We start from the raw sequence: 12,323 nt of genomic DNA, 5'->3' as shown, positions 1-12,323 counted from the left end.
CCACAGGACTCCTTAATCCCGGGATGGAAAACATGAGCAATGTGACCCTGTTCTCGTCGTTGAACAGTGTGACGATGCCATGGCTGACCCGCAATGAAAGCACGACGAGCTGGGAGCCGAGCGGCCTATCGGAGGGCGCGCATTCAGGGAAATTACCGACGAGGATATTCGAGCTGGTCTTAATTCTGAGTCTGATGGTGATCCAATGCGGCCTGATGCATCCGAAGTTCGAAGGCTCCTCCTCAGCCCGCTTGACGCGCTTATCACTCGGCCCACTGATCATCGGATGGTGGGCATGTTATCCGTTCAGACTGCCCGTCGTGCCGCTCGAGGAACGCAACATTCTTCCCGGCTTCATCGCCGCCATGATGATCTTCAAGGCCGTCGAATGGACCTTCGACGCCGGCCCTTACCGTCTTCGCAGCTTGACGAAATCCGCCGACGGTCGTCCCGTTTGGCAGAAAGAGGCAACAAGCGATAAACTTGCACCCGAGAAAGATACCCCGTCTGGTCTCGGCGACTTTGTCTTATGGATCTTCTTACAATTTGGCGCGTACGTTGTCTCTGCGAAAACTTATAGCTCTCTCTCTCTCTCTCTCTGCCACCCTCTCGATGCGCATTAACCCTTATGTTCTTTTTTCTACACAGTCAGCGTGGATTCAGATGGTCATGGGGCCCTGCAGCCAAAGGCAACGAGAGTTCATTTCTCCGCGCATTCCTCGAAGTAGTCCGCCTGCATCTAGTCCTTCTACCATGTCTAGGATTTGTGCTCTATTCGCAAGACTTCACTACTTATAGTTTCGACTCACGGAAAGCGCTCATCAGTCTAGGCGTGCCATCCTTCCCAGGTCTAGGACTGTTAGCATGTGGACTACACTCGATGTGTGCAATGTTCGTAATATCGACCTCTATAGAGATGATGTCATCGGTGCCGGCACTACTCTCGTATCCGCTCTACCCATTGCTCAAACGCACCCGCCTTCCCCCCAACCTCGTCGAGCTCGTCAATCCAGTCAATTTTCCTCCCCAGTTCGGCCCAATGTTCGAGCTCTCTTCTCTGGCCCATTTCTGGGGAAAGACTTGGCACCAAAAGTTCCGCCGTCCTTTCCTCTTCTGTGGGGGTAAGCCGGCCATGTCCCTTGCGAGAGCTTTAGGCGGCTCGACAAACGTTCAGAAAGTCTGCGGCGTCATGGGCGTCTTTGCGCTTAGTGGACTTTTCCATGAATATCGTGAGCCCTCTTTTTTTTTGTGGCGAAACATGGAGGGCTTGGTAGCTAACTGTGTATATCTGAACAAATTGCTAGCCATGTACGCATTCCAACGGGAGCCGCATCCATATCCGCGGGAATTATTCAAGACCTTACCAGCCAGTTTCTTATTCTTCTTTGTCCAATCCTTTGGACTGATCCTCGAGCCGTTCATTATCCCACATATCCCCAAACGACTGGGAGGGGCCAAGCTCTGGACGTGTGCATTCTTGTTCCTTACTGCCCCGCTCTTCACCCGTGATATCTGTCGTCCTCCCGGCATGTTCGGTCAATACCGTCATCCTCAACAATGGACTTGGCTTGATCTCGTCATCCCTGCTCCCCTTGCGGCGAGGATTTTATCTAACAAATAACTGCAAACCAAACCTCTATGTATACACAATGGAGCATAATTCTTTATAGATTTTTTTTTTTTTGACTACGGTTGTTTAACTCGCATTTTCTTTGTATATACTACTCGTGTGAACAAACGGATAACATAATATTTGTAAAGGAAGATGCTTGCTTATTGATCCAGATGATCTCTCGTCATAGAAATGTGTGCTTGAAGTTGATTGGGGTGCGTTTAGAGGATTGATTACGAGTCTTTGGAGAAAAATGAATCAAGTTTAGATTGGCTGGGGTCCCAAGGCGCGCTTCCGATCCCACCGGGTTGGCGTTTGAGACCGGCGAGATGGGCGGTGACGTTTGAGGCGATTTTCTGTAAGCGGACGAGTTCCACCGGTTGCTGCTCTATGAAATCCCAGGTGAGCTTGATTCGTTCCCAACCGGTGTTTGAGAAATGCTCTGGATTTGTAGGTTCCTGGTCGGGACTGGCGAGAGTCTTGAGGTAGGTGATGAGCTCGGTGAGGAAGATGCCGTGAGAGACGATGCAGAAGTGGACCTCCTGGTCATCATCTGAGGTGGTTCCTTGGTCTTTGAGGATCGAGAGCCATTCGGGGATGATGACTTCCTTGTGGAACTGAGCCGCCCTTCGATAGACGTCATCCCTGCTCTCGCCATCCTTGAACTTGAGTGATTTGTCTGAATAGAATCCTTCGTAGGTGCATCTTCCACTATCCCATCTCTCGCCTTCGGCCTCTCCGAAGTTTTGCTCTCGTAGCAGTGGCAGGACCACCAGCTCGCTCCTCTTTAACCGGACCTGATCAGCATCCTGGCCGTTGGTCTGGACTGGATTCTTCCGGTTTTGTAGCCGGATCTGGTTGGCGGTCAAGTGAGCGCGTTTGAGGTCCGAACAAAATATGCCTGTGCGTGTAATGGTGTGCTAAGGTGAGCCGGTGCGAGCAGCTGGGGCCGAGTGGAATGATGGACTCAACGGTGGAAGTCTTGGTCCTTGAATGATGCGCCTAGTCTCTGGGCCTGAGCGTGTCCGAAGTTGGTGAGTGTGGCATCGCGATGGCCGGCCCAGATGTTGATGATGTTGTCGGTGGATTCGCCGTGCCTGACGAGGGTGAGGGTGAGTGGCCGGAGGGACATGGCGGGAGCTGGCAGTCGCCGCGAGGTGGAGCCCCCCGCGGCTGGAGGTGTGGTGCGTGGTGCTGCGCCGCAGTGGTCTCGCCGCAGCACCTCAAACTGTTTAACCCAAAAAAAAAAAAAAAACAGAAAAACAATGGACCATCGCCCCAGCCATGCCACCCTCGCCCGCGCCCCTCAGGCTCCCCCCACGATTTGCCGGCAACCAGCTCCTCCCAGTCAGAGCAGCACTCTCGGGCGAACTAGGCGCAATCATCAGCTCATTCAGGCCGCCGATCAGATATGCCTTCGCATACGGCTCAGCAGTCTTCCCCCAGAAATCATACCCCCAGCGCAACAGCCACGCCATGCTCGACTTCATCTTCGCCGTCTCCCATCCCTCCCATTGGCACAGCATCAACCTCCGCCACAACCCAAGCCACTACTCTCTGCCCGCGAGGATACTCGGATCGCCCGGCGTCACTTGGCTCCAGGAACACGGCCCCGGCGCTGGCCTCTGGTTCAACGTCCAAGCCAAGATCAACGACAGAGTATATCTGCTTCTCTCTCTGCTGTCTTCCTCTCAAAACCTCTTCTCCTCCTCCATCCTCTGATGATACCCCATGAATGTGAATGTGTATTTCAGAGAACGCAGAAAATGTAACCGTCCGATGATCTTGCTCACAGGTGATCAAGTATGGCGTGGTCTCAATCGACAGTCTATGCGACGACCTACTAGACTGGAACAGCTTATATCTAGCAGGCCGGATGCACAAGCCCACCCACATCCTCCGCGACGACGGCCGGGTGCGACTAGCCCAACAGGTCAACCTAGCCTCCGCCCTGCGCACCGCACTCTTGCTGCTTCCCGAACGATTTGACGAGATCGAGCTCTATCGGACGATCGCCGGGCTCAGCTATACGGGCGACTTCCGCATGCGCTGGGCCGAGAACCCGTCCAAGATCGACAACATCGTCGAGCGCCAACTCGAGCTCTTCAGGACCCTCTATCGGCCCCTGCTCAACGCACTCCACTCCCACATCACCGAGTCCTCCTCGCCCAAGGTCTTCCTACAAGACTGTTCCCCTCAAGCCCGGGCCCAGCTCCTACTCAAGCTGCCCGTCCGTCTCAGAGAACGGATCCAGACCATCTACTTCCATCGATGGAACTTGCATCGCGCGTTCACTCATACATCTTCCATCGACCCTCCTCAATTACCCTCAACCGATCAGCTCGAAATCTGGACCCGCATTGCCGCAGACTCCACACTCCATGATTCCCTAAAACATTCCCTCGTCCAGATCGTCGCTCGTCCTGCCCTCTATCAGTCATGCAAAGGCCTCTTCTCTGCTGGGCTTACCAAAAGCATCAGGTATGCTGCGAATAAAGGTCCGCCTATTCCCACTCTGCCTTCAACCTAATTTTTCTTTCTAATAATCTTGACACTGTCTTCTTTCTTTCTTGCATGGTGTTTAGTCATCAAACGATTCTCTTAACCTCCACCCTTCTACCTCCCCTACATGACCTCTCCGACATAAGCTAGCAGCCATTATTCCATTCATTCTCACTATGTACACACAATCCAAAAAAAAGACTGTGAAGGTCTCAGATGCATGTCAATATGTTTTTGCTTGTGTACATACATCCAAAATTACCTTCTTTCACGCCCCTCTTTCTTTTTCTCCCTTGACGATGAAATATAACGTCTCCCATTAAGTTTGATCAAGTCCTTATGATCTGGCTCACTCGAACTTCATCTCTTCATGATGATCTCTCTTGCGCAATGATTCTTTCAATCTTCTCTTCCATTTTTACACCGAGTGATGGCGGGTGATGCGGTATACGGAGGATGGGGAGGAGGTGCGGGACTTTAAGCAATTTTTTTGCACTGAACAGCTGGAATTTGCGTGGGGCTGGACACACTGGAAATTTGTTATTTCCTGTGGAAAGTAACCCCCTTGCGTACCGTAGGACGCCCGCGCCATATAGTGGCCACCCTCGCACCGTCCTCGCGAGCCGCGAAGCTGAGCCCGTGAGGCGCCTGGCGGTGTTTCACCCTTCTCACTCTGAAGCTCTCTGAAGCGAGGGGCTTGTATGTAAAGGGTTGGGTTCTCTTCTGCAGAGAGCTCTGAAACCAGTTCCTTCTCCTGATTTTTTCTTACGAGGGGCCGGGATCTGGATGATTCCTTCATGTGTCGACCAATGAGACATACGCCGCTCAGTATCGAGTGCTGGATGTCTTACAAGAGCCTCTTGTTGAGCTCCGGTCTCAATTCACCTACCCCACGATAATCAAGCACTCGAAGCACTTCTGATCCAGCTCTATCCCCGTCTCGAAGCCTCGGGTCGCTAAAAAGCAGACAATTAGAATGTTTCTTCATCCTGGTGCGCTGCTAACGCTTTTGGTCCTAATCTCTTGCTCACATGGACGATGCTTGCGTCCAAGTCTGTGGAAGCGCACGGAAAAGCTGGATGTTCCTCTGTAAGCGTCAAACTTCACTTGTGAAGACAAGTTCCTCAAATTTAGTCTGCTATGTGCTTTTTCCTCCGGCAGACTTTCCAATTATTACTCCGAGTCCAGCCAAGTAACCTAGTAAGCGAGCATCAATGGAAGCACCAACATGTTTGAGCAAGATCAGCTCATTTTTCCACTCTTGATCTATGCCACTCTGAAATCCGATGTGACTCGTTGCAAACAGAGCACCCAACGTAGGCGTAAATATGGTAAGGACAGCCGATGGTACGAAAGGTCAAGGGTATTCCATCATGTGAGTGTTTTTTTGTTAAATCGCCGATCAGCCAAATAGGCTGTGATATATCCAATTCCCCTATCCTGCCAATACATACATAGATATTTGATAAAGTATAACTAATACCCATTGTACGCAGAGAAAAACCAGGTGAGCTCGATGGCCTCTATAACAATCCCAAAAACCGCAAAGAACCATACATAATACTCAGTAAAACATGCCATGGACCAGAAATACATGTCGACCTACCTCCTGGATCAGTTGAGTGGGTTGATGGCAAGGCAAAAAGGTGTGAGTAGCCTGGTTCATGATCAAAGCAGGCCTATTCTTATTCTTTTATCGTTGGACACTTGTCACGTGAACTAAAGAAACTTGTTTTTAGAGATTTCAAGGTCCTCCAGATCATTAGTCCCCAAATAACAGGTTTGGAGCGTTGGAGGGCGGATTCTGCAGTAAAGTGGTATGGGTGGGTTCTTTTTTTGTCTCAAAAATCGGGGCCTGGTTCAATTACTCAACAGACATGACCAGCCATGATGGTTCGGCTGAGCTTCATTGGAGATGAGTATTTTCTGATCCCTCAACCTCTGTCTTAGAGCAATGTTTGCCCAAGAGCTATTTGCTCAACCCGGGGAGTTCCTGAAATCAATGTCCCGCATTCCACCTGCAGGACCAGACAAAGAATGGTTTGTTCTCTGGTCCTCACCCTTTGATGTTATTTCTCTTCTGTCAAAAATTTTGGGCCTAACTTTCTTACCATTTTGTTTTTATTGGTCAATCAAGGTCTCAAGACCCACATATCCAAAGTGAACAATTTACACGGACTTTAAATCACTGGTCAACCGAACTCAAATATATGTAAGCTCTTATCCTCAGCTTCTGTTTGTCTATCAGGGAATCAATTGGTCTAAGTCTACCAACATCTGAATGTTTTGAAAAACCTCAAACAGGACCTTGGATGAATGGCTTGAATAAAAGCATCCAGGAATGAGCGAATCCAAGAAAAAACGTATCAAAAAGTTTGCATGGCTTTCAATTGAATCAGGAAGAAAACAGTGGCTAAAAACAGAAACAGATAAATTCTATGAAGCCTGGTTGGCAGATGAAGCCCGCAGGAAAAGTGAAACAGTAATCCCTTTTTCTGGCTCAATCAAGTCCCCTCCTTTAATAGGCAGATGGCTTGCTGGAGGGAGTAAACACTAAAATATTTCCTGGCCAGTTTTTCCTGAAGCCCTTATTTTAACCTTCCACATCAAAACATCTTATCCCAGCCACTTGACCAAGTTATTTTCAATCTTTATTTCATTCTGTCCTTTGTGGGTTTTATGTTGAACTATGTGCCAAGGCAGCTCTGCCACTGCCAATCCAAAGCATGAACCTCAAGCCCAAGTACTTCCTGATAGCACCAGTGAAAATATATGATACATGTAGGGGCTTAACTAATTGACTCCCAAAAATTGCATTCTGAACAATGAATCCCAAAACATAATTTTTGGGAGTTGGAATCTAATTACCACACATAGAATGGGAGTTGGAAATGTAATTTTACCAAGAATTAAAAGATAAAAATAAAGATAAATCTTCTCACTGAAGCAGAAAAATACCACAGAATTTCACAGTGGTCAGGAACCCTCTCAGTACTGATAGCACATGGTGAACTGCATGGCATTAGCACACCACAGGAATGGGGTGTGCACTGTTGGTCTAGTTTGGTGGATTTACTAACAGCCACCTCAAACAAATTGGTTCATGGGTTACTGCCTAGCTGGATACATATTAATTTAACCAATTCTGTAAAATTTTGGGACACTTTGGAGCACTGTGGCTATGGTTTTGGCGGATTTCCTTTGTAGTAAATCCGCCAAAATAGACCCACAGTGAAAACCCCATTCCTGGGTTGTTCTAATGCCATGCAGCTCACCATTTACTCTTGAGAGGGATTTCTCCCACCTGTAAAATTCTGGTGGGCTTTGCCCCCCCCCCCCCAATGAAAATGAGACCTACAGTAGCACACCCCTTTCCTGGGGCTTCCTACTTCCAAGAAGTTCAACATGTGCCTTTCAGAGGCTTTTATGCCCACTGTGAAATTTTGCGGGGATTTGGGGCACTGTAGCTAAGGCTTTGGCGGATTTCCCTAGTAGGAAATCCACCAAATTAGACCCACAGTAGCACACCCCTTCCCTGGGGTGTGCCAATGCCCTGAAGCTCATCAGGTGCTATTCAGAGTGCTTTATGGCTGCTGTAAAATTTTGGGGGGCTTTAGGTGCCCCAGTGCAGAGGTATAAATTTTTCTTTATTTTCCGTCATTTTTTGTGAAATTAAAATTCCGACTCCCATTCTGGAGAGTAGAATTAATTTTCCAACTCCCAAAATGCGCGCGGGTAAAACTTTGGTCCCGCGGACCGGGGAAGGATGTCCAGAGGCATTCCGCGTGACGTAAACACCTTTTGGGAGTCAATTTATTAATTCTTCGGAGTCAATTTTTCAACTTCCAAAATATTAAGCATATGCTTATACTTCTTTTTTGTTGAAAAGGTAACATAGATTACAGGCTGCCACTGTTCGGAAGTCATACATGGCCCCCCAAGTCTACCAGTGACAGCAGATTGGATTGGAAGGGGTAAAAAAACAGAATTGCACAGGCAACCCCTCTTTGTGGGGACAACCAATTTGCATGAAGGTCCGCGCAACAAAGCCTTTGTTTGAGGGTCATATGTGTATCCCAGGGGTGGTGTTTTTGATCTTGCAAGATCAAATTTTCAATTGTAAACATGCCTCTTTGGCTCTCCTAGCTTCTATTCCACTCATCATATCTCTTTGTTGGTTTGTTTTTATGAATGCTTACCATGCCTATTTTTTTTTTTTTATGTATTCTCACTCCTTCATTTTTGCAACTCAGGTATGACTGCGCTCGGTCCTTGTCATAAGGTACAGGTAGAATCTCAAAGTTCAAAATCTTGAACTTCTAATATATATTTTTTTCAGATGCAAGCAAGCTTTTACAGTGAAAAAAGAGGAAAAAAGTATGTACCAAAAATCAAAATATAGCAATTAGACTCTGTAGAAAATCGAAGTTGTGGTAGTGTGGTAATGGAAAGAATGCCACTCCCACCAAACCTTGGATCTGGCTCACGCCAGAAAAGCGTCTTAGTTTGTAAGTCGGAGGAGGCTGGGACCTTTAAAATAATTATGTTAAGTCCGGGATTTGTTGCTCCGATGACTCAGCTCGCGTGCCTTCCCCCTGAACTAGTCCTAGTACCACCACTCGTAGTCAACGTATTTATTCAAAACCGCTGATGTTGTGACTTGATATGTATACAACTTCACCGAAGATATTCTGCTAGTTCTAGCGACCACTCCAAGGCTCGTCCAAGCGCGGGATGGGGTTTCCTTTGATATGTCTATCGGCCATTCAATGGCGTATCGAGTATCCATTGTCATTGACTTGCATAGGACCCCAGGCCAGAGGACGGGTCAACAACGGAGGATAATAAGCGGCTGTAGCTCCAAGCTCACGGCATACTCCCCATCCTGACTTCGGCCTAACTCAACGGGCTTGTGTTCGGCTTAAAAACTATCTATACCTATATCGACTTAACCATGCGATTTGTCTTACTCCTGGCCATGTCCGTGCTTCTGTTTTCCAGAGCAAATGGACACGAAAAAGTAAGTGCCAACAAACATGTACTGCAGGCACCGCAACTTGCTAGACTTAGGAGCTCAGGTTGTCTCGATTGATTGACCAAAGGTATATTCTGTTATCCTGATCGCTTTTTGTAGAGACCTCGAGCAAAGCCGATCGCCCTCAGTGGGAGAGAAGCTATGCATGTGAAGATACAAAAACGGAGCAGTTCGTCGTTTGTTCGCAAGCTTACCAAGGGCTTGAAAGCTGGATCTACGGGGAAATTTCCACCTCAGAAGGTAGCTTTCAAAGGGCCTTCAAAGGACTTCGATTCGAGCTCGACCTCTCGGCCAGCTAAGAGTCAGACCGGCCCCGGAGAGCTTCCTGATGCCCAAATTTCTAAGTCTCGGACGGACACAGCCAAAGCGCCAGCCAGCAAAACGATCGGCCACTCACTCAGCAACAACAACGAGACCCCCGAAAACCGTCCGATGCCACCCTATCGATCATCTGAGGCGAAGGACAAAGCGAAAACGGCAGAGAAGTATGAAGATGAGAAGGAAAAGTCGTCGACTGTCTCCACTCTGTTCACTGGCGCCAAGAAAGCGTTCGACATTCTAAAACCAGAAATCCCAAACTTGAAGGAAAAAGACCCCGTTGGCGAAACATCTGAAGCATCGACTCTGTTAAGTGTGAAGAACGGGGAAGCAGGACTAGTTGGGAATCAAGACAGAGAAGCTGAAAATAAAATCTCCAAAACATCTGATTGATGCATTGAGGGCTGCTCAAATATTTTTCGCCGTTTTTTCTCCTTGCCACCTGATCCCATGTATATCATAATTTTGAGCACTTTATTATTATTCATTCATCAAATAGCAGACCTATTGCTGGCCAATGAAGTGGAAGCAGTTTACGCGTCCATTATACACAATCTGAAATGATGATCTTGAATAGAAAATAAATTAAAGGACTTACTTCGCGCACTGCAAGAAACTCTTCGCGCACTGTGGGGGTCGTCTTCTCGACGTCCCGCCCCCAGTGCGCGCTTTCGCCACGGCTCTTTGCGCACTGCATTTTCCGCCAAAAAAACGGCTTGCATTTCTTGAGATATTTTTTGATGAATCAATAGAATGGCTTTTTATGATCCCCCTAAAAAATAATCAAGTCATTTAGGGGTCTCCTTGAGCCTAGAGAAAATTGACATGAAAAAATCATATTTTAACGCGGCAGGGACCTGTAATACCGCTTCCTGTGCCCCAGTAGCCCCAAAAATTTCACAGTCTCATGGTACATGTGAAAATTCATGACCTGATAATTTTCAGAATTTTCACCAGCTTTCCTTTAGCCCAAATAGGTATTGCGTTTATTATTTTGCGTATATGTATAACTTTTTTGTTACACACAACAAAGGTAAAAAATTTTGAGAGCACAGAGAAATATGCTTTAAATTAATTCCCTGAAATTCCTAGCAATAGTGTGTCATTATAAAATGAGATATAAGGGGTGCGCAGCAGGCTTAGTAGGAAAATTACTGCTAACTGTATAGCTTTTTTGTTACACACCCAAACAGTCCCAAAATTTCAGAAATGTTTTCATTGTGGATATTCTCCGCGCCATAAATTTCTTGGCAATAGTGTGTCATGATAACATGAGATATAAGGGGTGCGCGGCGGGCTTAGTAGGAAAATGGCGGCTACATGTATAGATTTTTTGTTACACGCTGAAACAGTCTGAAATTTTCAGGAATGTTTCAATTTTGCATATTCTCCGCGCCATAAAGCTCTTAGCAATAGTGTGTCATTAAAACATGAGATAAGTTAGCAGTCATTTTCCAACTGAGCCCGCCGCACTACATCTCATGTTATCATGACACACTATTGCCAAGAAATTTATGGCGCGGATGATATCCACAATGAAAACATTTCTGAAATTTTGGGACTGTTTGGGTGTGTAACAAAAAAGCTATACAGTTAGCAGTAATTTTCCTACTAAGCCTGCCGCGCACCCCTTATATCTCTGGGAAAAATTTTGAAAATTATCAGGTCATGAATTTGCACATGTGCCATGATACTGTGAAATTTTTGGGGCTACTGGGGCACAGGAAGCGATATTACAGGTCCCTGCCGCGTTAAAATATGATTTTTTCATGTCAATTTTCTCTAGGCTCAAGGAGACCCCTAAATGACTTGATTATTTTTTAGGGGGATCATAAAAAGCCATTCTATTGATTCATCAAAAAATATCTCAAGAAATGCAAGCCGTTTTTTTGGCGGAAAATGCAGTGCGCGAAGAGCCGTGGCGAAAGCGCGCACTGGGGGCGGGACGTCGAGACAACGACCCCCACAGTGCGCAAAGAGTTTTCCGCAGTGCGCGAAGTAAGTCCGTAAATTAAAATCTGATACATAAGCAACTTCAGGAGTGCATCTTCTCCGTTCCATTCCATCAATCATGAATCAAACCGCTCTTCTTGTGGAATATGTGCCTTGTCCGAGTCGAGTTGAGCCCCTTTTGTCAATGATGAAATGTACAAAATGCCTATCCATATTGAATTTTTCAACAATTGGCTTACGCTCAGTCCAAATCATACGACTCTGCTTATAAACATCAGTTGAAGATGCACTTTACTGCACCCCTCCTGGAAAGTTGCAAAGGGTTTGGTGTCCTTTGAGTCTTATCTGACGCCAAGAAACACATCACTGATCAGCTAAGGCCACTTGGTATCTGTCCCCAATCTTTGGAAGGAAGGAAGGGAGCCAGTACCGGGACACACTGACTACAGATGAATATAAATACCATGGAGGACTTTATGTTGGCATTTAGAGAGCCCCTCTAACTCCTAATTTAAGACATCTACCAAATCAGCAATCAGTGCACATGAAAGTCATGAGCTGTAGGCTTTGGAAAACATTTTCCCTTCTACCAAAAATTAAGAGTATGCGTGTGTAAATTGAGATCTGGCAGGCTCCCAGACTTGAGAGGAAGTCCTCCAATGTATTTGCAGTTGCAATTAGGTTTGACTGAATATGAAGTGGAATGAACATAAGCACATTGTAATTGTATAGTAAATAAGGTTCTCAAAGTTGAAAACATAAAAATTTCAAGTCTTATGAGTTCAAGTTCACTGTTGAAAAAATGATATGGACCAATTTGTGGGGGGTAGAGGGATAGTATTAGATCACATTAAAAAAATCCATATCAACTTTTTGACATTTAGTCAAAGAGTATATGATGCT

The 12,323-nt window shown here is 46.6% G+C and overlaps 4 protein-coding genes across 4 annotated transcripts; 3 read left to right on the top strand and 1 right to left on the bottom strand.

Moving 5' to 3' along the window:
* Nucleotides 1-23: 23 nt before the first annotated feature.
* Nucleotides 24-1,621, top strand: PtA15_9A311 (uncharacterized protein; the record flags this gene model as incomplete). The annotated part of the gene is made up of 3 exons (XM_053172508.1): nt 24-553; nt 649-1,229; nt 1,305-1,621. 3 exons carry the CDS (start codon nt 24-26, stop codon nt 1,619-1,621), a joined length of 1,428 nt encoding a protein of 475 aa, XP_053023741.1.
* Nucleotides 1,622-1,845: 224 nt separating this feature from the next.
* PtA15_9A310 (uncharacterized protein) lies at nt 1,846-2,744 on the bottom strand (the record flags this gene model as incomplete). The annotated part of the gene is made up of 2 exons (XM_053172507.1): nt 1,846-2,513; nt 2,585-2,744. The coding sequence occupies 2 exons, from the start codon at nt 2,742-2,744 to the stop codon at nt 1,846-1,848; spliced, it is 828 nt and encodes a 275-aa protein (XP_053023740.1).
* A 152-nt stretch (nt 2,745-2,896) lies between these two features.
* PtA15_9A309 (uncharacterized protein) lies at nt 2,897-4,217 on the top strand (the record flags this gene model as incomplete). Its single annotated transcript, XM_053172505.1, has 3 exons — nt 2,897-3,271; nt 3,408-4,110; nt 4,198-4,217. 3 exons carry the CDS (start codon nt 2,897-2,899, stop codon nt 4,215-4,217), a joined length of 1,098 nt encoding a protein of 365 aa, XP_053023739.1.
* A 4,851-nt stretch (nt 4,218-9,068) lies between these two features.
* Nucleotides 9,069-9,860, top strand: PtA15_9A308 (uncharacterized protein; the record flags this gene model as incomplete). Its single annotated transcript, XM_053172504.1, has 2 exons — nt 9,069-9,134; nt 9,249-9,860. 2 exons carry the CDS (start codon nt 9,069-9,071, stop codon nt 9,858-9,860), a joined length of 678 nt encoding a protein of 225 aa, XP_053023738.1.
* Nucleotides 9,861-12,323: the final 2,463 nt, after the last annotated feature.

Source organism: Puccinia triticina, chromosome 9A (assembly GCF_026914185.1).
Source record: "Puccinia triticina chromosome 9A, complete sequence".
Classification (NCBI taxonomy): Eukaryota; Fungi; Basidiomycota; class Pucciniomycetes; order Pucciniales; family Pucciniaceae; genus Puccinia; species Puccinia triticina.
The sequence above is the reverse complement of the archived record's forward strand: the minus strand, read 5'-3'. Positions and strand labels throughout refer to the sequence as shown.